The sequence below is a fragment of the Rhinopithecus bieti genome, unplaced genomic scaffold (assembly GCF_001698545.2).
Source record: "Rhinopithecus bieti isolate Rb0 unplaced genomic scaffold, ASM169854v2 scaffold_1058, whole genome shotgun sequence".
Taxonomy (NCBI): Eukaryota; Metazoa; Chordata; class Mammalia; order Primates; family Cercopithecidae; genus Rhinopithecus; species Rhinopithecus bieti.
Window position 1 is genome coordinate 679,001 of NW_016803341.1, and position 27,635 is coordinate 706,635.

At 49.5% G+C, this 27,635-nt stretch overlaps 2 protein-coding genes across 8 annotated transcripts in view; both read left to right on the forward strand.

Annotated features, from left to right (window-relative positions):
- RAB11FIP5 (RAB11 family interacting protein 5) overlaps positions 1 to 5,375 on the forward strand; it is a 39,027-nt gene extending 33,652 nt beyond the window's left edge. For all 4 annotated transcript variants that reach the window (XR_001886474.1, XM_017876667.1, XM_017876676.1 and 1 more), the window contains 2 exons: positions 2,555 to 2,744; positions 3,017 to 5,375. Coding sequence is in view for 3 of the 4 variants with exons in the window: in XM_017876667.1 (XP_017732156.1) it covers positions 2,555 to 2,744; positions 3,017 to 3,220 (394 nt within the window). In the remaining variant the exon portion in view is untranslated. The remainder of the gene's footprint in view (positions 1 to 2,554; positions 2,745 to 3,016) is intronic.
- Positions 5,376 to 6,926: 1,551 nt separating this feature from the next.
- The window catches only part of SFXN5 (sideroflexin 5), a 133,993-nt gene continuing 113,284 nt past the window's right edge, over positions 6,927 to 27,635 (forward strand). For 3 of the 4 annotated variants that reach the window (XR_001886485.1, XM_017876714.1, XM_017876732.1), the window contains exons 1-2: positions 6,966 to 7,159; positions 21,729 to 21,797. Coding sequence is in view for 3 of the 4 variants with exons in the window: in XM_017876714.1 (XP_017732203.1) it covers positions 7,058 to 7,159; positions 21,729 to 21,797 (171 nt within the window). In the remaining variant the exon portion in view is untranslated. Of the gene's footprint in view, positions 7,160 to 21,728; positions 21,798 to 27,635 lie in introns of all 4 variants that reach the window. The other variant, XM_017876725.1, reaches the window with a different exon arrangement.

A 27,635-nucleotide genomic window follows, 5' to 3' on the forward strand; every position in this document is an offset into this window, starting at 1 on the left:
CCAGCACTGGCCTCCCGACCAGGCAGTCGTGTTTGGTCATCCACATTCACTGAGCACCTACTATGTGTCAGACACTGAACAGATGAAAGACACTGTCCCCACTCTATTCCCAAGGAATGTCTAGTCCACTAGGGGAAGACAAAGTGGACCCAAGAAGGGAAGAAACCCCAAGGGGCCAGAACTACCTATGAGAAGTGGGTAGGAGGGAGTCCAGGCTGCCCCCAGTGTCCCTCCCTGGTGGTGTTGGTGACTCTGCTCCCTTGAGGTGAGGGAGAGGACATGGGGGAGCTGGTGGTTGCAGTGTCCTCGGCTGGCCTTGCTGTCTGCCAGCATGACCTCTAATCATATTTGCCACTTTTTATAAGTTTTGTTCTTCCCAGAGTTGGCTTCATGTCTGTACTGGGCTTGTTCCTTCTGTTATGAAGTGGACGGGCCAAATAGAGCTGTCTCATTCCTCAAAGGAAGAAATGGAGCCCATGAGAGCCGCAGGGTTTAGGATCCCGGATCCCTCTGATGTAAGCGGGCAAACAAGCCAAGGCCTCCTGGCCCCTCATTCAAGGCACTTTTATACTACACTGGTCATCCTCCCCTTCCCTGGCACAGCCCGTAGGTGGCATTAGAGCTGCTTTTATACCCCATCCCTAGCGCAGGCTCCTAGGTGGCAGGAAAGGGACTGAGATGCATTCTTTCTCTCTGCTGTCTACCCAGAGCCTGGGTGCTCTGTGGCTCTTCCCGATTTGTGAGAATGAATGCATGGATCTAGCCTGAGAGTCTCTGGGTCTGGGTGACCCTTCCTTCAGTGGAGTTCAGGGCCTTGGACTAAGCCATTTTGCATTCTATTCCTGAATGGTCTAAATCCTCTATGAAGTAAGCATAGATTCGTAAGACGTCCCCTGGGTAGGATAGTTGATCTGGGGGCCTGATGCAGTTTATGTTACAGTTTATGTAACTGTCACAGGGTGCTGGAGGATCCCAGAGAAGGGTCATCTTAGCCTGGAGGAATCAGGAAGGCTTCCTGGAGGAGGTGGCCTTGCACAACTGTGAAATATGAGTAGGAATTAGTGAGCCAGTGGGAGAAAGGGGCAGTGTTGTTCCAGACAGAAGAATAGCTTTTGTAAGAGCTTGGTAAGAATGTGCCTGGGAGAGTAGTGGACCATGAAGAAAGGACAGGGACCAAATTGTGTGAGAGATTGTATTTTCTTACCTTGATAGAAGCCATTAAAGGATTCTCAGGCTTTGGAAATGCTGAGATCATTATCTTGCAGCAGAGTGGTTGGAGTTGGGCAAGACTGAGATGGAGAAGCTGATTTAGTGGCTGTGGCTAGAAGGAAGGTTTAAGCATTGGCTTGGAGAGGAGCAGGGTCGCTTAAGAAGGTAGGAAGGTGGCAGTGCTTGATTGTTAAGGCTGAGGCTGAAGAGGATGAGCCAGAGGAACTCCTAGGCTTCTGACTTTCTGACCTGAGCCAGAGAGGGGCCAGAGGTTCTCCTCACTGCTAGGGCAGCACAGAGGGGGTGTGGCAGGGAGTAGGATGCACCTGAGGGGGAACCCAGGGAGCAAGCCAGCCTGCACCTGACTCTGCAGGTCTGGAGTCCAGGGAGTGAGGTCTGGGTTAGAGATGGAGATTAGGAGGGTGGTAGCATCCAGGGAGGAGGAGAGGAGAGAACCCAAGGGCAGGCAGACTAGCAGTTATTAAGACTGAGAAAGGGCTGTGGGGTTGGAAGACGAGATGGAGGTCTTGAAGGGAAAGGGAGGCGAGCAGCCCAAAGGAAGGAGTGCTTCAAGTGTCGGCTCCACAGAAGTCAGTGAGGTGAGAACCAGCAGGGCTTGGTGACCTCAACAAGTCCACCTGTGGTGGGCCAGTAGAGACCGACATCCTGTTCTAATGGGTTAAGGAGTCAATGAAAGGTAAGAAATTACGCAAATGTAGTCTCCATGCTGCTGTGGAGAGGCTTGGGTGAGAAGAAAGGGGGAGGTGACTAGGAATGATAGCTAGAGCAAATACAAGGTCAAGGGAGGGTTTTGCAGGGCTCTGTAAATGCTGATGGGAAGCAACCCCTAGAGAGAGCTGGGGGACCAAGTGTCCCAGTTTGCCCAGGTTTTAGCACTCAAAGTCTCATGTCCTGGGAATCCTCACAGTCCTGGAAAAACTGGGAACTTGGGAGGGTTGGTCACCGCACTAGAGAAAGGTTACAGTATAGAAGAGAAAAGAGGGAAGATGGCTGGAGGAGGGTGTCCTGGACAGAGGCTGGGTGCAGGTGCACAGGAGTCTCTAGTATGGCCTTTGCTGTCCCTGTGAAAGGGCCAGGTCACCGGGTGAATGAGGGAGTGAAACGGGAGGGAGCAGGTGGTGGGGTGGGGATTGAGGCCAGCCCAGGGAGTTGCTCAGGAGTACTGGACACGGCTGCCCTGAGACCTTGACTCTGTAGGGGCAGCTACCACCCAGTGCTGGGCTTTCTGTCCAGCAGACCTGGAGGCTCCACAGGGAAAGCAGCCCCACCTTTGACCTGTGCCACCCTTCTCTTTGTGTAACCCATCTCTTGTATGTCTTTGCAGTCCCCACCCCGTGAAGCCCCTCAGTGCCACCCCTGTGGAGGGCAGCCCCGATAGGAAGCAGTCCCGCTCCAGTCTGAGCATAGCCCTGAGCAGTGGACTGGAGAAGCTCAAAACAGTAACATCTGGGAGCATTCAGCCTGTGACCCAGGCCCCTCAGGCTGGCCAGATGGTGGACACCAAGAAGCTGAAGGTAAGGCCCAGCAGGGTGTGGGGGTCATCTGACAGAATGTGTGGTGGAGTCTCAGGGCTTGATCCTGGGGAGGGTGGGGCAGGGAGCAGGCCAAGTCCCCCATGTCAGAGTCCTGAAGGCAGTTAGGCCACCTCTGGCATTGGAGACAGGCAGCCCGGGGCCTTGCGGTGGTGAAACTTAGGTGTTGGTGGGCAGGGGGGCAGGCAGGCGGGCAGGGGGGCAGGCAGGCCGGCCTAGGGCTCCCCTGCTCACTGTCTTCGGTCCGGCCTCAGGACTCAGCTGTGCTGGACCAGTCAGCCAAGTACTACCACCTGACCCACGATGAGCTCATCAGCCTGCTCCTGCAGCGGGAGCGGGAGCTGAGCCAGCGGGACGAGCATGTGCAGGAGCTGGAGAGCTACATCGACCGGCTACTGGTGCGGATCATGGAGACCTCACCCACGCTGCTGCAGATCCCCCCGGGCCCCCCCAAGTAGCCTTCCTCACCCCACCCCCAGGAGGGTTGGCATGGACCTGCTGCTGCCCGCCCTCCCTCCTGCTGAACTCTCTCATCTGCAGTGGGGCATCGTCCGTCTTGCCTTGTCACTCCTTGTTCCTCTCCCTCCTGCCTTGACTGGGGCTGCTGGAAGGGGGGCCCTCTGGATTCCCTTTGGAGGCATCAGGTTCTGTGCACAATTTGTGTGTCTTTGGGAGCCCTGGGTCTTTCCCACCTGCCTGTTTTCATACCCCTCAGCTTTGGGGGCCCCAGGGAATTGGAACTCTTCCCCCAAGACAGAGCGGGGTGAGCTGTAGCTTGATGCGGTAATCTGGGACAAGATTGGTTGCTAGCACATACTTTATTACCCCCCAAGGATGGTCAGCCATTTCTTCCCACAGCCAAAGCCCCATCCCCTTCACTTCCCTCCAATCCCTGGAGGGGCTTGTAGTATTACTGGGACAACGACCACGCTTCCTGTTTGTCTGTGAGTTATGGGCAACCAGGGTGCCTGTTCTTCAGCCTCACACCCATTCTCCTGAGAGCAAGGAGCCTGTGTGGTCTGGGTCAGTCTCTGCCATGTCCTGAGTCTGTTTCAGTCTGGCGCTGTTTGTGGGGCGAGTGCCGTGTGGACAGAGGTGGATGATGTGTGTGCTTCAGGCTGCTCCCTGCCTCCTCTGACCTTTCCACAAGTGTCACATGGGAACGTGTGGGGTGCAGGGGCGGGTGCGGGGAGAGTACCTTTTTGCTTTTCGAGCTCTTGACCACCTCCAATGTGTAGGCCCCTCCAGGCTGGGGCTTGGGGCTGCTTATGTTTTGGGGATCAAGCCTCCATGTCTATTCTTGTTGCCTGTCCAGATGCCAAAACTCTGTGTTACTGCAGGGTTTGAACTTTTGGAAACCAATTAAAATGTGCCTTTTGTGTGCGGGGTCAAGAGCCCCTGGATGTCGACCTCTCCCGCTGTGTGGCGTCCCCCTCCCACCTGTTGAGTACATAGGGATGGCTCTCTCAGGGCCCTGGGAATGGGAATGGGCAGCCCTACTATGGGCTCTTCCCCTCCCCTAGAGTTAATCTCTTGATCTGGCCAAGTTGCTGCTCCCTCAATCTTCCTGCTGTCTTCCCCTCCCTCAACCCCAATAGGAGGATCCCAGGATAAACACTGCTGGGCAGGCGGGCAGGCAGGCAGGCCTGGGGCTGCCCTGCTCACTCTCATTCTGTTTGGCCTCAGGACTTAGCCATGCTAGACCAGTCAGCTTGCCTGGAAGTGGGAGGTCCCACTATGCCTGTGGGAGACACCTATACTTAGGAAAAAGCCTTTGTTGCCCTCCCATCCATCCACTAAGCTGCTGTCTCAGCCTGTCCCTTCTGCCCCAGTGGCTTGCCTGGCTTGGCTGCAGTGCACTTTGAAATGAAGTGTCTGTCCTTTGGCCCAGCCCCTGGTTTGCTCGCAGAAAACGTGGTAGGCTTCCCCAAGGCATCTGCAGGGAACTTTGGCGGCTTGGGGCACCCTGAATTAGCAAAAATGGGGGGTGACGAGGTGCTGAAGGAGGATACTTACGGCTTAGTAAGGAGGCAAGAGCTCCTCTGGGACCACCACTTCTTCAGGAGGGGGCCTGTGGGCTTGCTTTTGGAAGGCCTCAGGCAGACACGTGCCCTCTGGGTGATGTCTGTCTGCCGCCAGGATGGAGCAGAGGAGCGCTACACATGGAGGAAAGCGCCTGTAACATTGCCTACCTTAAACTCCACTCATCAAAGCTGAGAAAAGTGTCCACTGGTCCCCAGGGTTTCAGTCATGCTTTTGGGGGTCATTGGGTATTAGAGAAGTAAGTACCTTTTCTGAGAGCAGGGAGTCACCCCCCTACTGGGGATTCCTCTGGGCTTTATTCAGTCCCAGCCCAGGCCCTGACCTTTGATTGTGGGCCTCCCTAATGCCCAGGGCATGGATGGCTTCAGAGGAGTTTTTGAATCGAAGCCCAGGGTCCTTGTTGATGTTTCTTCTCCTAGCCACACTTGGAGGAGAGCTGCAGGTGGGTTGGGCAGGGAGCAGGAATGGTTCTGCTTTGCTGTTTGTCTTCCTAGTTGTAAGGCTCTTTATAAAGAGCTTGTTCTTCATGTTTTAAGCACTTTATGAAGAATAAAACATTCATGTACTGCAGGTGGGTCTGTTGTGTTCCTGTTTTGGAATGAATAGATACAGGAGGCTGCTGTGGGAGAAGGCACCTTAAATCAAGGTGATGGGATTCTTGGATGGCCCTGTCCCTGCCCTGACATCAGGGCAGTAACACAGTGTTGCCCAGTAGCCTGAACTTAGTATTTTCTGACTCCCAGGATACTCACATTTATCGTGCACCTAAGATGGGCCCATTTATTGGTAATACAGAGGGTAAGAAATAGATTCCTATTCTCAAGTTGCATGGTCTAGCAGGGGAAGATACGATACAAATCCAATATACAAATAGTTCTTCATGGCTAGATACAATCTCTAAGATACAAATCCAAGATACAAATTGTTCTTCATGGCTAGCTAAAATCTCCCTCCAGCTTTATGAAAAGTATTTCTTGTGGTTCAACTACTAGAGGATGAAAAACTTTGACTACTACAGCCCGTGTAGTGTCCAGAAACACTGGCAGACATGAGCCAACCCTGCAGTCCACCATGAGACTAATGAGACCCAAAGTGGGGTTCCCTAGAAGACCAAATATTTCTACTGTCATCTTGGGCAAAAGACGCAGCTCCTCCACTCCCCAAGTCTGGCTCACTGACCAGGTAATTCAGCTGGGAATCTTCAGCTAATCCATTCTACAACTGTGTGTGTTCATTATCCATGCTGGTGCTTACTCCACAATCTGTAACACACCCCCTTACCTAACGCCCTCCCCACCCGCCCTAGTCCCAAGTTCTTCTCCTGCCCGGGAATTAGACCCAGGAGGGATCTTCCTTGGTTGGCCAGACAAGGTGAAGGCTGTCAGGGCTCTTAATCCCCCACGGATGAACTCACAGCCAACACTTACTTGAGTCTCTACTGTGAGCCCTCTTACGTCTGGCTCAGAAAACTGAAGTGAATCAAAAAGTCATAGCCCCTGCCCTGTGAACCTTACAGTAAGAAAGACTATCCAGAACAGTAAGTAATTGTGAGTGCAAAAGAGAAGTGCTGGGTGCCACGGAGCCTCTATGGGATTTGTGGAAGCAGAGTGATGGACTGGGAAATGCAATGTTTAGGCTAAAGCCAGAAAGAGAGCCAGCATCAGGCGAAGATTTAGTCTGGGTACAGAATGTTCGGGGGTCGCGGGGCGGGCTGGCCCCCGCATGCTCCAGGAACGGAGTGTCAGGACAACCGGAGAGCACAGGACGAGTGGGCAGGGTGGCGACGGAGGAAACGACGAGAAGGTTCCGCAGTGCAACTCCTTGCAGAAAGCCTTCCGAGGTTAACCCTACTCCGCCTGGAGTCTTTGCCCATCTGGTCCCAAGTCGGGCCCACTTGAATGGGACCCTTCTGGGCTGCCTGGCCCCAGGAGCGACGCCCACGGCAGCCACTCTAACTTCTGGGGGCAAGTAAGCAGCGAGGGGTGGCCCGTGGTCGTCCTACAGGAACACCCTTCCTGGGCTGCAGACCTTGCACCTTGCAACGCGGACAGCGGGCTCCGAGACCTCCCCGGACGGCCGCAACTCTCTGCAGTCTAGGGTTGCAAGCGTCGGGACGCGAAAAACTCCACTCCCCACAACCCCTTGCGCCTCCCGCTCGCTGCGGTTGCTTAGGGCCAATCGGGAGAGGCAGCTGTGGCGGGGGCCGAGGAGGGACATTTTAAAAGGGCCGGAGATTGCGGGCGTCAGTGGCCATGGCGGATACAGCGACTACAGCATCGGCGGCGGCGGCTAGTGCCGCTAACGCCTCGAGCGATGCACCTCCTTTCCAACTGGGCAAACCCCGCTTCCAGCAGGTGAGGACCGGGCTGTGGTCTGCGGGCCGGCGCGTGGCAGAGAGACGACCAGCAAACTCCCCTCCAAAGTCCCCTTCCGCCCGAGGCTCTCCCACCGGCGGCCAGCGGAGCCTGCAGCTAGCCCCAGGGGGGACTTCGGCCACAGCCACCCTTTTCCCATTCGTCAGCGGGGCGGGCACGGACTCTCACCGTGGCTTCCCATTGGTCCTTGGCGCCGTCACTCCCCGGCTGTCCGCGCCCTCTAGCCTTTCCCGCCCGCGGCGCCCTGTGATTGGCCACCGCTGGCTGCGGTCAAGGTCCCGAGCGCCCAGCTTGGAGCGGCTGCTCAGGGTCTCTTCGGGTTGTGCAGCCGCCCGCCTCGGGCGCAAAGTTCTAGTCCGGCCCTGGATGGGAAGTTGGCGTGGCCGGGATGCCTTCTAACTTTTTCCCCCGGTGGGGACTGACGTTCCTTTCGAGCTGCTGGCGGAACCGCCGGGCAGCGTCGCGCCCAGCGGTCACTCCCCAGCCCTGGCCCCCAAGCCGGGCCCGGCGCGCTCGGCAGTTTGCGGGGGCGAGTGCCGAGGCGAGCAGCGGTCCGGCGTCCCCTGTCCCTGCTCCCCTTCTTGGGTTGAGGATTCGCTGGCGCAGCAAGCCGGCCGATGTTCTGCGGGGATGTAGCCAGGGCGTGCGAGGGAAACGCTGTGTCATCCCCTGGGGCCGTCGTCCCTCCGAGGGGCTGTCGCCCGGGAACCCCCCCAGCATCTCCCTCACTGCTTCCTCTGCGGAGCGTCTCCCGCGCCTGGGCCCCTGCGTCGCCGGGCACTGGCTCTGGGCACACCCGCTCGGGCTCTTCGGGGCACGGCGACAGGGGTCCTTTCCCTCCGGGACCCCCGCTGGGGCGTCGCCGACTCGGCCCTGGACTGCGGAGGCGGGGGTGGAACGCGGAGCCCGGGCGCTTTGCTGGGCCCGGAGACCGGAGCCGGGGAGGGGCCGCTCCCGCGCCGCAGACCCTCGGGCTCCCGTGCCTCCTGCACCGAGGAGACGGAATTTATTAGGAAACGGGCAGAGAGACCGCTGAAGTAAACCGGGGCTTGCCGGGGGTGGGCGGCAGCCGAGGCGACCAGAAAAGAACTTTGCAGGAAGAAAGGAAATTGTACAAAGGTCGGTGCGGTGGCTTTTTTTTTTTTTTTTTTTTAATTTTTTAAATTGTGGTGGTGGAAGGGAGATTGGTTCCAGCAAAGGGGGACCCGGAGCTTTGCTGATAATTAGGGAACTTGGCTCCTGAGCCGTCTGAAAAAAATGTCCCCAGTGTTTCTTAACAGGACTTTAATTCCTTTTGAAAGTAGGCCATCTCAGCATGTAGGTATCCGAGGTGAGACTGGCATCTTCCTTCCAGTGTAGGAGGCCATCTAGGGTGAGACTGTCGGGGTGTCCCTGCTTGGACTTGAGTGACCTTATTACATTGCCTATCCCCGCTCCCACGCCCATTGTGCTCATCCTTACAGGATCAGTCGGGCCTGCCTCTCAGGCAAACAATTGGCTCCCTAGTCTCTGGTCCCTTTTTCCCTCTGGTCCCATGAGATTGCAGACTCCCTCCTGCACACCTCTTTGGCCACCTGAGTCGGATCCTCATAGCTCTCCATACAGTGCCCTGTGGTCTTCTAAATGTTTGCTGTGTGATGACTTGGTTTCCTCAAATCCCCTGTAGGCCTTTTGCGAGAAGGGGCTGAACTTGGCCTTCTCTGCCTCTGTCTTACCCTGATAGAGACAAGTTAGGCATATAGTAATGTGCCGAGTAAAAGATTTGTGGGTTTTTTTTTTTCTTGGTGTCTGTTATCTGCATGTGGCACTTGGGACATTCAGTTACCCAACGGACATTTATCAAATATGTCTTAGTAGCTTATATGACTGAGCCCTTTACTGTGAGCACTGCTCTAGAGCAATAGATAAACATTTGAGGCTACCCTGTTCCTGCAGCCATTACGGTACTTCTTTCTGGCACTGCTCTTGCAGGCAGTAAAATTTAGTGTTTGTTGTATCCACTTTTGAAGCTCCCCTCCCCAGCATAGTGACCTGCATAAAGCACGTTGCATCTGATTCATCCATGTTAAGGATCTTCTCTCTCGTCCACACCTGCTCCTCCCGCATGGCTCCCTGGCTCTGCAAGCAGCCCAACTTGCCACCCAATCAGTGCAGCCAGAAGCCTGGGAGCTGCCTGTGTTCTTGCCTTCTTCTCCCTCACCCTTTAAGTGCAACCAGAGGCCCAGTGATCTTACCTCTTACACAGCTCTCAAGTCCACCCATCTCTACTGCCAGAATCCTAAACCAAGCCCCCATCATCTATTTCCTGGGTCACTGCAGTAGCCTCACAACAAGTCTCCCTGCTTCCACTCTGTCCCTCTTCCAGTCCTTCCTCCTTCTGCAAGGCAGAGTCCCAACAATACAGATCTGATCAAGGGACTCCCCACACCCTCGCACATTTAAATACCCTCCAATGGCTTCCCCTGCTTCTGAGATAAAGACCTAACTTCTGAAGGGGCCCCCAAAGTATACATGGCCCACCCCACTGACGACTACTTCCTTGAATCCCACCACCCAACCACCCACACCTCGCACCCTCCTTCACATCACACTGGCTGCTTTTCAACCTCTGAACCCACCATGTTCCCTCCCACCACTGGGCCATCTGCTTGGAACATCACCTCTTCCTCTTCCTGCAACTCTTGTTCCCACTCTTCCTCATCCCTGGTGTATCCATGAAGCATCACTTTTTTGGAGAAGCCTCCTGCCACTCCCAGATTGAATTTTTGACTGTGTTTCCTTACTGCAAACACCTATCTCAGTGTATACATTGATTTGTGATGAGTATTTCTTTGCCATCTGTGTTTCCCTTTCAACTATGGACTTTGTGGAAGTGGAGGCTGTGCCTGCCTTCACTCCCTGTTGACTCTCCAAGGCTCATCACAGTGCCTGGTAGTTAAGAGGTACTTAATGAAGATTTGTTGTATACATGAATATCCTGGAGACAAATCAGTAGGGCTTTGTGGACTTGAATTAAATTGACTTGTAAGGTTGTGATTGGAAAGGTGAACCAACTTTTCTCCAAATTGTCCCTTAGGGATCTTATAAAATTGCAACCAAGTGGGGGCATGTTTGACAGTGTAAGATTAATCAGTACTGAAACATTCCAAAGTTGGGGTGTCTCTAAGGAGGTGAGTCTAAAGACACAAAGATTGGCCATGTATGTACTGGGTTGATGAGCTCCTTTAGGGCCCAGCCCACATCTCTGTGTCCTGCTCTGGCATGTAATAATTGTGTAATATATGCTTATAGTACCTTGTGCTGGCCTGACAGAAGCCTGCTTCAAGGTAGTTGATAATCCAGGATTCATTCCCAGCACCCATGCCAGGGACAACTAATCTCACCGCTTTCTGCAGGATTTGGCACCAAGGTCTTTCCTTATTCCCTGGAGTCACTCTAGAACTCCTCTTTATTCCCTCAAGGGTCTCCCTGTGCAAAAGGACAGGGGGAGAAAGAGTGTGGAGGGTGTGGAGGGTCAGAGTGTGAAGAAAGGGTGATGGGTGTTGGTGGTCTGTGACCATCTTTCTCCCTGTAAGATGGTGACAAGTGCCAAGCATCATTCCAGCCTTTTTGTGTATTGACTTACTGAATTTTCACAAAAACACTGTGAGGCAGGTGCAATGATCTCCAATTTATGGGGAAGAAAACTGCAGCACACAAACAGATTAAGTAACTTCCAGAAAGTCTGGCTCCAGAGTTCATGTTTGTTTGTTTATTTGTTTGTTGTCAACTTTATTATGGAAGTTTACAAACATACTAATCTGAAGACAGTTGTCAGTGAACCCCTGTGCACCCATCATCCAGCTTCAACAGTTGCCAACTTAAAGCCAGCCTTGTTTCATCTATACACCCATCCCCACAACCCAACCAATGAATTATTCTGAAGCAAAGCCCAAACATCCCATCATTTCATTGAACCTACTAGTAGGTGTCTCTAAAAAATAAGGACTCTTTGGTTAGGTTTTTTTAAAATAAACTTTTTTGTTTTGGAATAATTTCACACTTAGAGAAGTCAAAAGACAATTCCTGCCTAGCCCTCACCCATTGTCCTCTATTATCGTCTTGCATTGCCACTTTATATCTTTCAAAACTAAGAAACTAACATTGGTACGTTATCATTAACTACACTCCAGACTTAATTTTACTTTTTTTTTTTACACTAATGTCTCCTTTCTGTCCCAGGATCCCATCCAGGAACATGTTACGTTTAGTCATCATATCTCTTTAGCCTCCTCTGGTCTGTGGCAGTCATAGTACCTGGGACAGTTTCTCAGACTTTGCTTGTTTTTGATGACCTTGACAATTTTGGAAGATATTTTATAGAGTGTCCCTCAACTTGGGTTTACCTAATGTCTTTCTTTTGGGTAGACCGGAGTTATGGGTTTGGAGGTAAGAATATCACAGAGGTGAAGTGCTCTCTTTATCACATGATATTGGTGGTTTTTTAAATTTGTTTAACATAACCACGCCCTTAACACACCTAAAATCATTATTTCTTTTTTCTGTTTTTTAGAGACAGGGTTTCTATCTGTCACCCACACTGGAGTACAGTGGAACAGTAATTAATGGCTCAATGCAGCCTTTAGCTCCTGGGCTCAAGCAATCCTCTGGCCTCAACTTCCAAAGTAGCTGGAACTACAGGGGTGTGCCACCATGCATGGCCACATATATATATATGTGTGTGTGTGTGTGTGTGTATGTATATGTATATGTATATATATATTTTTTGTTTGTTTGTTTTCTTTTTTTTTTGTAGAGACAGGTGTCTTGCTATTTTGCCAGGCTGGTATCAAACTCCTGGCCTCTAACGATTCTTCTGCTTCACCCTCCCAAAGTGCTGGGATTTACAGGCATGAGCCACCATGTCTGGCCCATTAATTCTTAATATCATCAAGTAACCAGTCACTATTCATATTTCCCTGATCATGACATAATTTATTTGTAGTTGATTTGTTTGAATCAGGATCCCGTAAGTTCCACATATTATTACCTTTGGGTATCTCTCTTGTATCTTTTATTTATTTATTTTGGAGACAGAATCTCTCTCTGTCACCCAGGATGGAGTGCAGTGGCACGATGTCAGCTCACTGCAACCTCTGCCTCCCGGGTTCAAGTGATCCTCCTGCCTCAGCCTCCTAAGTAGCTGGGATTATGGGCACACGCCACCACGCCCGGCTAATTTGTGTATTTTTAGTAGAGATGGGGTTTTGCCATGTTGGCCAGGCTGGTCTCAAACTCCTGACCTCAGGTGATCCACCCGCCTCGGCTTCCCAAAGTGCTGGGGTTGCAGGCGTGAGCTACTGCACCTGGCCTCTTTTGTGTCTTTTAATCCGTTAGTTCTCTCTTCCTCTTTTCCCTTCCTCTTTGTTGAAGAAACAGTTGTTCATCCCTGTAGAATTCCCCTCCTTCTCAATGTAGCTGATGGCATCTCTGTGGTAGTGGTTAGCATGTTCCTTTGTCCCTTGTTTCTCCTGTAAACTTAAAGTCTGCATTAAACCACTACTCCAACTGCCTAATGAAAGGGAGGAGATGACAGCGCAGCACCCAGAGAACCTTTGAGACCTGCTTTGCTTCCTTTCCTCTTCCTTTTCTGCTGATTTCCTCTCCTGAACTCACTGTTTTCCCTTCTGGCTCACATACCATGTTTGCCATGTTGGGGCCCCAGGACAGGAAACAAACGCACATACTTTCTCCCATTTGTGTTTCAGTCCATCTGTAAATAAATTGTTGTCCAGGGCCAGGCACAATGGCTCATGCTTGTAATCCCAGCACTTTGGGAGGCTAAGGCGGGCAGATCACTTGATGCCAGGAGTTTGAGACCAGCCTGGCCAACATGGTGAAACCCTGTCTCTACTAAAAATACACAAAATTAGCTGGGAGCGGTGGCAGGCGCCTGTAATCCCCGCTACTCAGGAGGCTGAAGCAGGAGAATCACTTGAACCCGGGAGGCAGAGGTTGCAGTGAGCCGAGATTGCGCCGTTGCACTCCAGCCTGGGCAACAAGAACGAAACTGTCCCCCCCCCCCCAAAAAAAAAATGCTATCTAGGTACAGTGGCTCATGCCTGTAATTCCAGCACTTCAAGAGGCCATGGCAGGAGGATTGCTTGAGGCCAGGAGCTTGCGACCAGCCTGGACAACATAGTGAGACCCCATGTCTACAGAAAATTGAAAAACTAGCTGGGCATGGTGGCATGTACCTGTAGTCCCAGCTACTTGGAAGGCTGGGACAGGAGGATCCCATGAGCCCAGAAGTCCAAGGCTGCAGTGAGCTATGATCACACAACTGCACTCCAGCTGGACAACAGAGTGAGACCCTGTCTCAAAAAAGAAGGAAAGAAGTTTTTTTAAACAAATTCTGGCGAGGTGTGGTGGCTCATGCTTGTAATTCCAGCACTTTGAGAGGCTGAGGGGGACAGATCACTTGATCCCAGAAGTTTGAGACCAGCCCAGGCAACATGGCGAAACCCTGTCTCTACAAAAAATATAAAAATTGGCCAGGTGTGGTGACACATGCCTGTAGTCCCAGCTGCTCCAGAGGGTGAGGTGGGAGAATCACCTGAGTCCAGGAAGTGGGGGTTGTAGTGAGCTGTGATCGTGCCACTACACTCCAGCCTGGGTGACAAAGTGAGACGCTGTCTCAAAAATAAAACAAAAATTCATTGCTCTTTCGGAAGTCTCACTTATCTGTTGAGATGACTGGGGGTATGAGTGTGCTGGGGACAAAGGCCTAGTAGGCAGAGCAGGCTGTTTGCACAGGGCGGGTATGGAGAGCTTGCTGGGCAGAAAAATGCTTTCTTCACTTCAAGGTTGGGAGGTTTGTGTGGGCTGAGAGTTGGGAGGCGAGGGGAAATGTCTCATAGTTTGCTTGAAATAAAGTTCTAAAATCACAGTACCTTGCAGGTGGTTATGTATTTTAATCATTTACTTCCTATAGGCGAGACAGTGAGTTTTTTTCTGATGCTGCTCATGGGCTGGTTTGTGCAGTGGAGAGGGGTCATCATTTCCAAGAGTCACACTGGGCAGGTTTTTAAATAGACACTGATAGCTGGAGGCCACCCCCAGAGCAATAGAATCAGAATCCCTGGGTGTATGGCCTGGTTTTTTAAGTACCCAGGTGGTTCAGGGTGCAGCTGATTCAGGACTACTGGGCTGGCCCAGCCTTTCTGCTTTGGGCTGTAGATTCAGTGAGTATTATTCCTAATCCCGGAGAGCAGTAATTTGGAGGTCTGGTGTGTGTATTTGGGGGGCATTGTTAGCTTCTTCAGGGATCTTTGCCCTCAGCTGCTGCTCCCAAGGCCTGCTCTCACTGGGGGGCCTGCAGATGGGAGAGAGCTGGCTGGTGGAAGTGGGAAGGCAGCAGCTGCTGCAGGCCTGGGGCTCCTGCTGAGAATTAGCTGACTCACCTTTCTTGTGAAGAGAAAGAGAAGGAATCACTTGACTGACTCATTCTTCCGGTAAAGAAAAAGGGGAGGAAAAACATCCACGGATTGTGTGATTGGGTAAAGATGGGAGCTCAATTTGGGAGGGAGGGGGTAAAAGATGGGAGCTGAATTTGGGAGGGAAGCTATACATTTTAAACTATTGAGAAAATAATTGAGAAAGTAAAAACCTTCCTTGCCATTCATTCATCAGGCAGGAAGGAACAGACACAGATCCAGCTGCAAAGAAACAATGTTTCTCACAAGGACCCACAGGAGCTACAAAGTATCGAACAACTTTCTTCTAGTAACCACCTCTTTCATACTCATGTCTCACTCTATGAGGTCCTACACTGCCAAGAACTTTGCTATTTAAATCATATCATTAGGAATGAACCATCTACCTCTTGATTGGCAGGTCTAAGTCACTTTGCCTCAGAGAATGAACCCATAGCTGCAAATAAGGGGTTTCTGGTCACAACATTTCTCATTAATCTTAACTTTATAGTTTTTAAGGAAACAAGACCCTGAGTGGTTGGTCCAGACTTACGTTGACTCCTTTCCATATGGTCTTGGTTTGCGTGGAGCATATTGAAGCACTGCTTCATTTAAATTCTACTCTATCTTCCTTAAATTATATACTAAATATTTTTCTTTGTTTGGCAAGGCACCCCATAATTCTCTGCTTTGTGCCCCTCTTTGTTGAGTGAGTCAGTAAATCTGACTTAGACTATAGGTTTACCTCTATAGTGGGTGGGGTGGGGGTCTTAGACCAATCTGTACCTGACATTTCCAACTCATAATCTCTTTCTTGAATCTCAGTCCAAATGTTTGCTGAAAAATTACATCTGGAAAGCCCTTTAAATATCGCAGACTGATATGACCAATACAGAGTTTTTATCTTCTTCCCACTTAATCAGTATGCTTCTTGCTGTCCCCATTCTGGTTAACAAACATTCATGTCTCACTAGAAAGCGAGGCATCATCTGTGGCTGTTCTTCCTCATTTCCCCACAGTTGGTCAACCTTACTACTTCCAGGACGTAGCACAGTGCTGGGCACACAGTAGATCTTTGGTGGTGGGTTGAATGGTGAATGAATGAAGAGACCACAGGAGTCCCGTGCAGCTTTTGATACTAAGTTTCATGCTTTCATCTTCTTGCATATACCTCCTCTGCTAGGTAAACTTATCCATCCCCTGGTGCCAGCTCCTCTGGGATACCTCCTTGACTTACGCTAGGAAGACATAGGAAGAACTCTGTGTCCCCAGTGCATTTTACGATGCTTCATTTAAACTCTGATCAGTGTTTTGTGGTTATTTGTTTATAGTTATTAGTCTAGCTTGATGGACTCTGAGCTCTTTGAGGGCTTGTTCATTTGGTGTCCCCTTGTGTCCAGAATTGGTGGGTTCTTGGTCTCACTGACTTCAAGAATGAAGCTGCGGACTCTCGCGGTGTGTTACAGTTCTTAAAGATGGTGTGTCCGGAGTTTGTTCCTTCAGACGTTCAGTTGTGTCTGGAGCTTCTTCCTTCTGGTGGGTGGTCTCCCTGTCAGGAGTGAAGCTGCAGACCTTCGCGGTGAGTGATACAGCTCATAAAGGCAGAGCAGACCCAAAGTGAGCAGCAGCAAGATTTATTGCAAAGGGTGAAAGAACAAAGCTTCCACAGTGTTGAAGGCGACCCTGGCGCCTTGCCACTGCTGGCTGGGGCAGCCTGCTTTCATTCCCTTATCTGGCCCCACCCACATCCTGCTGATTGGTCCATTTTACAGAGAGCTGATTGGTCCACTTTACAGAGAGCTGATTGGTGCCTTTACAATCCTTGAGTTAGAGTCGCAGAGTGCTAGGTAGCTAGATACAGAGTTAGCTAGATACAGAGTACCAATTGGTGTATTTACAAACCTTGAGCTAGACACAGAGTACTGATTGGTGTATTTACAAACCCTGAGCTAGACACAGAGTGCTGATTGGTGTGTTTACAATCCTTGAGCTAGACACAGAATGCTAGATGGAAAAGTTCTCCAAGTCCCCACTAGGTTAGCTAGATACAGAGTGCTGATTGGTACACATATGATCCTCTGGCTAGATATAAAAGTTCTCCAAGTCCCCATCCAGTTCAGGAGCCCAGCTGGCCTCACCCAGTGGATCCTGCACTAGGGCTGCAGGTGGAGCTGCCCACCAGTCCCGAGCGGCGCCTGCACTCATCAGCCCTTGGGCTGTCCACTGGATCCGGCGCCAGGGAGCAGGCGGCAGCGCAGGTCGGGGAGGCTCCAGCCGCCTCGGAGCCAACCTCAGGGGGAGGAGCTCAGACATGGCAGGCTGCAGCAGGTCTGGAGCCCTGTGTGGTGGGGAGGCAGCTAAGGCCCGGCGAGAATTTGAGTGCGGCGCCGGTGGGCCAGCACTGCTGGGGGACCTGGCACAACCTGGGCAGCTGCTGGCCCAGGTGCTAAGCCCCTCACTGCCCTGGGCCGGTGGTGCCGGCTGGCCGCTCTGTGTTAGTGGCCCACCCACCCGCGCCTGCCGGAACTCACGCTGGCCCGTGAGCGCAGCCCCGGTTCCCGCCCTTGCCTCTCCCTCCACACCTCCCAGCAAGCAGAGGGAGGCGGCTCCAGCCTCAGCCAGCCCAGAGAGGGGCTCCCACACCGTGGCACACTGAAGGACTCCTCAAGCACCACCAGAGTGGACACCGAGGCTGAGGAGGTGCTGAGAGTAAGGGCGGCTAGCACACTGTCACCTCTCACCCTGAGCCTAGCTCATTAGGCGTTTGTAGGTGTCTGTGTAGCAAAATGCGTTATCTGGGAGTCTCCCCCAGTAGCTGTGGTGGAAAGTGACGCAAGAAGGCTGGCAGGACTGGGACAGGATGAAGATAGTGTGAGACCCACAGGACAAGTCAGAGGCTGAAGTTTCTGCTGGACTATCTTCAAAAAGTTACTTCACTCAGGCCATTCTACTTCCAGGTTCTCTCCTCTGCACCTGCTCATCCTCTTCCCTCCTTGAACCATTAGCTGCCATACTGTTATCCTTTCCTAATCTTGCCCTCCCTTCAAAGCCCAGCCCAGCTCTACCCCACCGAGAAGCCTTGAGGCTGTTGGCCACTCATCAGCCCACTCAAGGATTCCTGTGGCAGGAGACCCTTCCTTCCAGATATGTAAGGAGACTTCGAACCAGGGAGGATAAGGAAGGAATATTCAATAGCCCATGTCCTTCAGGAGCTCATAATAAAATATAATACTTAAAATATCAGTTCATATTTTACTTTATTTTTGGAGACAGGCTCTCACTCTGTCCCCCAGCCTGGAGTGCAGTGGCGTGATCATAGCTCACTGCAACCTCAAACTCCTGGTCTGAGGTGGTCCTCCTACCTCACTCTCCTAAGTAGCTGGGACTACAGGTGCATACCACCATGCCTGGCTAATTTTTAAAATTTTTTTGTAGAGGTGGGGTTTCACTGTATTGCCCAGACTGATCTTAAACTCCGGGGCTCAAGTGATCCTATCACTTCAACCTCCCAAGTAGGTGGGATTATAGGAGCAAGCCACTGTGATTGGCTTGCATTTTACTCTAAATATGTATTTTCAAATGTAATATCATTTCTGCATATTATGCATAATATCGATTTTTTTATTTCAAAAGCAATTTAAAGATCAGGAAATATAAATCATACATAAGCCTATTACCCAGAGGCAATCTCTATTAGCATTTTAGTGTATTTTCATCTAGCTTTTTTTAAAATATAATTTTACCTTTTATTTTGAAACACTTTTAGTCTTACAGAAAGGTTGCAAGAAGAATAAGGAAAACTTCCCTATTTGCCTAGATCTACCAATTTTTAACATCTTATCACATTTCCTTTATTCTCTTTGTCTACAAGTAATTATAAAGTCTGGAAAGATAGCAAATATACATGATATCATCAGGACATCGTCAATCTACATTCAATTATAGTACCTACGTTTCCAGATTTTTTGGCTGCCTTGTATTTTTACACATTATTTTTCTTCAACTATTTACGAATAGATTGTATTCATTCATCTCCTAATACATCAGAGTATATGTCTTTTTTTTGTTTTTTTTGAGACAGAGTCTTGCTGTCACCCAGGCTGGAGTGCAGGGCATAATCTTGGCTCACTGCAACTTCCACCTCCCGGGTTCAAGCAATACTCCTGCCTCAGCCTCCCAAGTAGCTGGGATTGCACTACCACACCCAGCTAATTTTTATATTTTTAGTAGAGGCGGGGTTTCACCACATTGGCCAGGCTGGTCTTGAACCCCTGACCTCAGGTGATCCGCCTGCCTTGGTCTCCCAAAGTGCTGGGATTACAGGGTGAGCCACTGCGCCCGGCCCAGCGTATATCTTTTAAGAACAAGGACATTCTTGGCTGGGCGTGGTGGCTCACGCCTGTAATCCCAGCACTTTGGGAGGCTGAGGTGGGCAGATCATGAGGTCAGGAGATGGAGACCATCCTGGCTAACATGGTGAAACCGCATGTCTACTAAAAATACAAAAAAAATTAGCCAGGCATAGTGTCACAAGCCTGTAGTCACAGCTACTCGGGAGGCTGAGGCAGGAGAATTGGTAACTCAGGAGGCAGAGGTTACAGTGAGCTGAGATTGCACCACTGCACTCCAGCCTGGGAGACAGAGCAAGACTCTGTCTCGGAAAAAAAAACAAAAACAAAAACAAAAAACAAGGACATTCTCTTATATAACCACAGTGTGGTAATTATAGTCAGGAGATTTAACATGGATACAACACTTTTATTAACCTATGGTCCATATTCCACTTTTGTCACTTGTCTCAATAATGCTCTAGAGCATTCCTTCCTCTACGCCAGGATCCAGTCCCGAGTTACACAATGCATCTAGTTGTGTCTTCAGCTTCTTTAATGTGGAACAGTCTCATTCCCACTCTTTCTTTGTCTTTATGACATTGACATATTTGATGAACAAAACCAATTAATTTATGGAATGTCAGTGTGGGTTTGTTTTGTTTTCTCGTGATTAGATTTATTTAGTCGCTGTGGAATATTATGTGATTGATGCTGTGGACTTCCCCGGTATCACATTTGGAAGAACACAATGTACCACCTGCCCTTCGTTGATCCTTTTAACATGTCCCCGTCATTTTTTAGGGATAAGACTTCATTACTTTTTGGTGCAACAAAATGTACCAGTTTCATCTTGCACCTTCCCTACCCCAGCCTTTGAATCTGCTCCTTTCCTGAGGAACCCTGGTCCCTGTTAGTGGACCAGGATCTGGATGTCATTTGGTCTTTTTGCTTTTCACTTAGTATCTGTCTAGCTCTGTTTATCCCCTTGTTTATTGAGTTGGAATCACACTGCTTATATGCATTTCATAAAATTTTAAGCATTATTCCATGTCATGAATGTTTGAAAACATAGTTTTAAAGGCCTCAGAGTATTCAGTCATATGAATGGACCAGCATTTATTTAACCATCCATCTTTGTAAATAATGCAGCAGTGAATATCCTTGGTATATACACCTGACCAGATCTTTGAATATCTTGGATTGTTTCCTTAGACTACATTCTTAGAGGTGAAATTTTGCCAGGACAGCATTGTGAGCCTCCCTTGTGTATGTCTTTAATGGGGAAATGGTCCAGGCTGTGTGGATTATAAGAGGTTAGGCAGCTGTTTCTATTAGGAATGGACTGAAGGTTGATCTGGTTTGTGAGAGACAGCATCTGGGTAGGGGCAGCAATAGGGGTTAGAGGTTGCTTCATGTAGGGTGCCATGGTGGGAGAGAAATGGAGGTGGGATGAGAACTGGTGTGTGGGAATACTTTGAGGTGACCTGGAGCCTATTGCAGGGTCTTTATTGGGAAGGGAAAGGAACAGGAATTTACTGCAGGGTCTGGTGTCCTACTAAATAAGGGGAGGGAGGCCGGGCATGGTGACTCACGCCTGTAATCCCAGCACTTTGGGAGGCTGAGGCGGGCGGATCACAAGGTCAGGAGATCCAGACCATTCTGGCTAACAAGATGAAACCCCGTCTACTAAAAATACAAAAATTATCCAGGCGTGGTGGTGGGCACCTATAGTCCCAGCTACTCAGGAGGCTGAGGCAGGAGAATGGCGTGAACCTGGGAGGCGGAGCTTGCAGTGAGCCGAGATTGCACCACTGCACTCCAGCCTGGACAACAGAGCGAGAATCTCCATCTCAAATAAATAACTAAATAAATAAATAAATAAGGGGAGGGAATGTGGAGGCTTCTGTTTCCTCCACTGTGCAAAGGATGGTGCTTGGAGAGTTGTGGGGCTCTAGGGAGGAAGTTGGGGCAGAGCCCAGAGTGTAGTGAGGCATGAACCCCCAGCGATTGCAGCTTCCCCTTCATCCCCGACCTTGGCACCCTCTGTCTTCCCCTTGAGCTCGGCTTTGCCCAGCTGGCTTAGTCCCCAGGGCAGAAGGCCCAGCAGCTGGGTTGCTTGGTTTCCTTTCATTGTGCTCTAATGCCTGTGGCGCTTAGCACAAAGCCCTCCTTTTCCACAGCCCCTGCTCTGGGGCAAGGTTGGGGGAGCTGCCTCTTGTCCTGCACCTCAGCAGCTACAGGGTTCTGGATGAAGGAGGGCCTGAGGATTGTGAGCTTGGTGCTTTCAGGTTTGAGCTGCACTTGGGAACCTCCCCCTGGAGGCAGAGCTGGACCTTGGGGAGGCACCCTGTGAGGGGCAGGCAGGACGCTCTGTCACTTCAGGTCCTGAGCAAGACAGGGAGGCTGGGAGAGGGCTGGGGCCGGGCCTCACCTTCAACCTACATGTCCAGGGATGCTTGGGAGCTTTTAATAGGCTCAGAATAGATCTCAGGGCATTGGGAGAGAGGGGGAAAAATGGGAGGCACCTGGAAGAGCAGATGGGTCCATCCTTGAGTATCTCAGTGGTCTCTCTGAGTTGACTTTGGAAAACTCTCAGCCTCAGGAAAGCTGTCCTTAGATTTCTGAGGCCTCATTGGCATTTATCACCCACATGGGGAGTCCTGGGGACCGGGGGACCCCAATCATAAAGGGTAGGGCTCCCCAGTGTCTGGAGATGGGTGCACAGCGGCTGATCCGTTCACTCTTCTCTCTCATCCCCTTCAGACATCCTTCTATGGCCGCTTCAGGCACTTTTTGGATATCATCGACCCTCGTACACTCTTTGTCACTGAGGTAAGTCATGACTGTCACCCTCAGTGGCCTTTTGGCCTTTGTACCTTGTCATTTCAGAATATGTGGGTCATTAAGGGAGGGTGAGGATGGGGAAGTGAAAAGAATAGGGGAGGTGGGAGGTAAGAGAGGAAGGTAACAAATTCTATCTACCTGTAGCTATCTATTTATGTATCTATGTGTCTGTCTCTGAGTTCATACATTGTGCTGTATGCTTTTTACATTATGTCATTTGGATCTCACAACACCCCTTCAAGATAGATATTATTGTTATTCTTTAAAACTTTAATGAAATTATTATCAAGTACATAAATTATTTGCTCATTAGAAAAGTTCAAACAGTACAAGTATGTTTAAGTAGAAAAAAAAGTATCCTTTAATCATCCTCCCTACTTAGTTCCCTCCTCCCATAGGTAACAGCTGTTAATGGCTTTTAACATCAGATTAGTAAGGTATAATTTACCTTTCTTAGGTGTGCAGTTCTTTGAGTTTTGACCGTCATATTCAGTCATGTATCCACCATCACAATTGTATTAGTCTGGTCTCACACTGCTATAAAGAAATTCCTGAGACTGGGTAATTAATAAAAGAAAGTGGTTTAATTGTCTCACAGTTCCTCATGGCTGGGGAGGCCTCAGGAAATGATCATGGTGGAAGGGGAAGCAGGCACCTTCTTCACAAGGTGGCAGGAGAGAGAGGAATGGAGGAGGAACTTCTGAGCACTTATAAAACCATCAGATCTCATGCAAACTCACTATCATGAGAACACCATGAGGGAAACCATCCCCATGATGCAATCACCTCCCACCACATCCCTCTCTCAACATGTGGGGATTATGGGGTTTACAATTTGAGATGAGGTTTGGGTGGGGACACAGAAGCAAACCTTATCGACAATCAAGATGTGAAGCATTTTCATCACCCTGACATGTTCCTCATACCTCTTTATAATCAGTTCCTCCCTGTCTCCACCCCCTGTCAACCAGTCATTTGCTTTCTGTTTCTATTGTTTTGCTGTTTCCAGAATGTCATATAAATGGAATCCTACAGTATCCAGCCTTTTGTATCTGGCTTCTTTCCCTTAACACAATGTTTCTGAGGCTGGTGCAATGGCTCACACCTGTAATCTCATCACTTTGAGAGGCTGAGGCAGGAGGATTGCTGGAGCCCAGGAGTTCAAGACCAGCCTGGGCAACATAGTGAGACCTGTCTCTACAAAATTTAAAAAAATTAGCCGAGTGTGGTGGTGCATGCTTGTAGTCCCAGCTACTCGAGAGGCTCAGGTGGGAGGATCGCTTGAGCCTGAGAGGTTGAGGCTGCAGTGAACCGTGATTGTACCACTGCACTCCAGCCTGAGTAACAAAGTGAGACCCTATCTTTAAAAAAAAAAAAAAATGCTTTTGGGATTTATTTGTGTCATTGCATGTATTAGTAGTTAATCCCTTCTGACTGCTGAGTAGTGTCCCATTGAAAGGATGTTCCAGAATTTATCCATTCACTTGTTGATAAACACCTTGATTCTTTCCAGTTTTTTGGCTATTATGAATAAAACTATATGAACATTCTTTGTGTGGATGTATGCTTTCATTTCTCTTGAAGGAGTAAGAATGGGAATGCTGGATCCTATGGTAAGTGTGGTAAATATATGTTTACTTTATCAGAAACTGCCAAACTGTTGTTCAAAGGGTTGTACAATTTATATCTCCATCAGCAAGTGATGAGAGTTCCAGTTGCTCCAGTATCTCACCAACACTTGCTATTGTCAAATTTAAAAATCTTTTTTTATTTCAGCCATTCTAAGAAGTATGTCTTGACAGACTTTTTTTTTTGAGACGAGTTTTGCTCTTGTTGCCCAGGTTGGAGTGCAATGGTGTGATCTCGGCTCACTGCAACTTCTGCCTCCCAGGTTCAAGCGATTCTCCTGCCCCAGCCTCCCCTGTAGCTGGGATTACAGGCGTGTGCCACCATGCCCGGCTAATTTTGTATTTTTAGTAGAGATGGGGTTTCTCCATGTTGGTCAGGCTGGTCTCGAACTCTCAACCTCAGGTGATCTGCCCACCTTGGCCTCCCAAAGTGCTGGGATTACAGGTGTGAGTCACAGCGCCTGGACTTGACAGATTTTTTTTTTTTTTTTTTTGAGACAGAGTCTCACTCTTGTCCCCCAGGCTGGAGTGCGGCACGATCTCAGCTCACTGCTACCTCCACCTCCCGGGCTCAAGCGATTCTCCTGCCTCAGCCGCCCAAGTAGCTGGATTTACAGGCACCCACCACTACGCCGGGCTAATTTGACAGATGTTTTGTATGTATTTACAAATGTATGTAGGAATACATGTACATATAAAATGTCAAATTTTGTTTTGTTTTGTTTTGTTTTGTTTGAGACGGTCTTGCTCTGTTGCCCAGGCTGTAGTGCAGTGGCATGTTCTTAGCTCACTGCAACCTCCACCTCCTGGGTTCAAGTGATTCTCGTGACTCAGCCTCCTGAGTAACTGGGATTACAGGCATGCACCACCACATGCAGCTAATTTTTGTATTTTAGTAGCGACTGGGTTTTGCCATGTTGGCCAGGCTGATCTCAAACTCTTGTTCTCAAGAAATCCACCCCTATCAGCCTACTAAATTGCTGGGATTATAGGTGTGAGTCACCGTGCCTGGCCTAAAATGTCAAATATTTATTAAGTACTATGAACAAGGCAATTTGTAAGCATTTTACATGCATTAACTTATCAGATTAACTCAAAGCAGCCCTAAGATGTGGATGCTATTATAAGTTCCAGTTTACAGATGAAGAAAAAGACAGACTGGAAGTTAAGCCTCATGCAAATGGTGCTGGCAAGTGATGGAGCCAGGGTATGAACCCGGGTACACTTGTCTCCAGACCCTTATACTCACCCCATTTGCATTCCTGTTCAAATAACCTGAGTTTAGGGAACTTGCCTAAGATTACATGGCAGAAGGCCCGAGCATTGGCCCTGGCCCTTATGTGGGCAGCACTTCACTGCACATCTTCTCTGTGCTGACATTGGGTTACTTGCTTTAAGCCTTGGAGTTGACCAGCTCTGGGAGAGAAAAGACATGATAGAAGGAGCACAAGGCTTGCTGGGCATCTGGGCCTAGGGCCATCGCCCCTCATGTCCAGGGGAGCAGCCCGGTAATATGAAATGTGGGAATTACCCTGACAGGTGGTTTCCTACTGCATCTCAGAAGGACAAAGGGCATAGGTATTTTAGTAGCGGACCTGGGCTCTGTCTGGATTCTCCTAAGAAGTGATCAAGGAATAATCAGTGCAATTACATAAAAAGTTGGAAGAGCACAAAACTAGAGAAACTACTTATCTAGCCCACCTAATGTATGATTCTAGAAAGTTCTAGAACTGTGCAAAACAAGACACATTTGCAGTCCTAAAATCTGAACAGAAATGCCATGTATTTGGTGGAGGAGTCAGCCGAGACGTAAAGGATAGAAGTGCTAATGGTAGACTTCAAGGCACATTGAGACATGGTAGAGGGAGACGGGGGAACAGGGAGGTATTTCATTGCTTCCCAGATTACCATGAACAGGCAGGGGTTTTGGTGATGAGCAGCTACGGGACGGCATGCTACCTGTGCCAGGAGGGCCCCCCCGTCCCTTTTCCCAGTCCCTCCTCCTCCCATTCTCAGACCATTTCATTTCACTACTCTCTTCCTTGTACTACAATTTTATTCTTCAACTCTTGCATTTTGAAAGACCCCAACATTCTTTTACATCACTCAATCATTTTTGACCCGTTTCTCCTATGAGTAAATTTTTAAAATTTCGTACCTGAAAAAAACTATTAAATGTCAAAGCAACTTAAATATTTACTGACTAGAAGATAATGAAGGCAACTCCAATTTTAGAATATTTTTCAAATTTCAATGTTCCTTTCCCTCATCAGAGATTGAGATAGACTTTTTAGAAAGATCTGCACCCCTCCTCCGCACTGTATCCCCGTTAGGGATTGTTTCCAGGCTATATACTGGCCTTTTTGAAAGCTTCTGCCAACAGAAGATCTTCTAGCCTTAAAAAGTCTGGAAGGGCCCTGAATGGGACCTCTAGGCTAGCAAGATAGTGGCCATACCCCTCATTGGCTCTAGCCTAGGCAGGTTATTTAGTGAGGTCATCTCCATCAATGCAATGGGAAATTAGAGGCCTCTGAGTCCCTCCCATGAGCTGTGGGGCACTGGGAGGGCCAGGTTCCTCCTCAATGCTGGAGTCAGTCCACAGACCATGGCTTATAAATACTGTTTTCCTCCCAGGGCCCTGGGAGGGAATGTGGGGTGGTTGCTGCTTAGCTGGAGGAAATTTGGATGAGCCCATTTGTCTGTGATGATGGGAGAGCAGTAGAGGTCATGAGGACTTGAGGAGGTGGCTCTGGAAGCTGGAGGGTCCAGAAGTAGAAAGATCCTAGGTAGCTTGAGCCATCTGGTGACCTGGTTCTGAGGGACATTAGCTGAACCAATGGAGAAACTCCTCTTGAGGGAATTTTGCAGGTACTTCTTTGTAGTTTATAACTGACCATGCTTTAAAAAGATCCCAACCCTTGTATGTGTAATAAGGCAGAGGAAATTTTATTCACTATAATTTTTCTTAGGAAGAAGGCTGTCTTTGTTCTAAGAATGCCTTGAACAAAGCTTCGGAGGAGGAGGTTGCTCTGCTTCACAGAGGAGAAGAATGGTGCATTTTGATCCTAAATGGAGAAAGGAGAGGGAAGGAAGAGGAGGAAAAAAACAGTGGGAGGGCCGGGCGCGGTGGCTCAAGCCTGTAATCCCAGCACTTTGGGAGGCCGAGACGGGCGGATCATGAGGTCAGGAGATCGAGACCATCCTGGCTGATACGGTGAAACCCCGTCTCTACTAAAAATACAAAAAAAACTAGCCAGGCGACGAGGCGGGCGCCTGTAGTCCCAGCTACTCGGGAGGCTGAGACAGGAGAATGGCGTGAACCCGGGAGGCGGAGCTTGCAGTGAGCTGAGAGCCGGCCACTGCACTCCAGCCTGGGCGGCAGAGCAAGACTCCGTCTCAAAAAAAAAAAAAAAAAAAAAAAAAAAAAACAGTGGGAAGGAGACCATAATACTGGGATGAGCTGAAAGACCAATAAAGAGATGCCGCAGTGAGGTGTGGCTGGGGGCTCTTTTGAGATGAGTGATGCTGACTGTGTTTGTGAGAACTGTGAATTTGCACTGTTACTCCTTCTACCATAATTCCTGGAAAGCTGTCATCAAAATATGCCTGGTTTGTGAAATCTCTGCAAGAGATTATTTGGGGATTTTTTTTTTTTTTTTTTTGAGGCAGACTCTCACTCACTCTGTTGCCCAGGCTGGAGTGCAGTGGCATCTTGGCTTACTGCAGCCTCTGCCTCCTGGGCTCAAGCACTTCTCATGCTTCGGCCTCCTGAGTAGCTGGGACTACAAGTGCATGCCACCACGCTTGGATAAGTTTTGTATTTTTGTAGAGATGGGGTTTTGCCTTTGGCCAGGCTGGTCTTGAACTCCTGACCTCAAGCAATCCACCTGCCTTGGCCTCCCAGAGTGCTGGGATTAACAGGGATGAGCCACAGTGCTTGGCCATTTGGGGGAATCTTGAAGGGCTGTGAGTCTCCTTGCCAGGGTGCAGTGTGTGCAGAATTATTTTCAATGAAGGAAACCACCGGGAGCTTACAGAAGCGAAAGGGAGAAATCTTTGGCTTTCTCTGTAGGCCAGGGAATTAGATCTAGATCTCTAAGGGCAAGGCTGTATGACATCTGAATTATGGACCAAAGATGGAAGGCATTTGCTATCCTGAATTCAATAATTACTTAAGGAAATGAATGGCTGACAGATT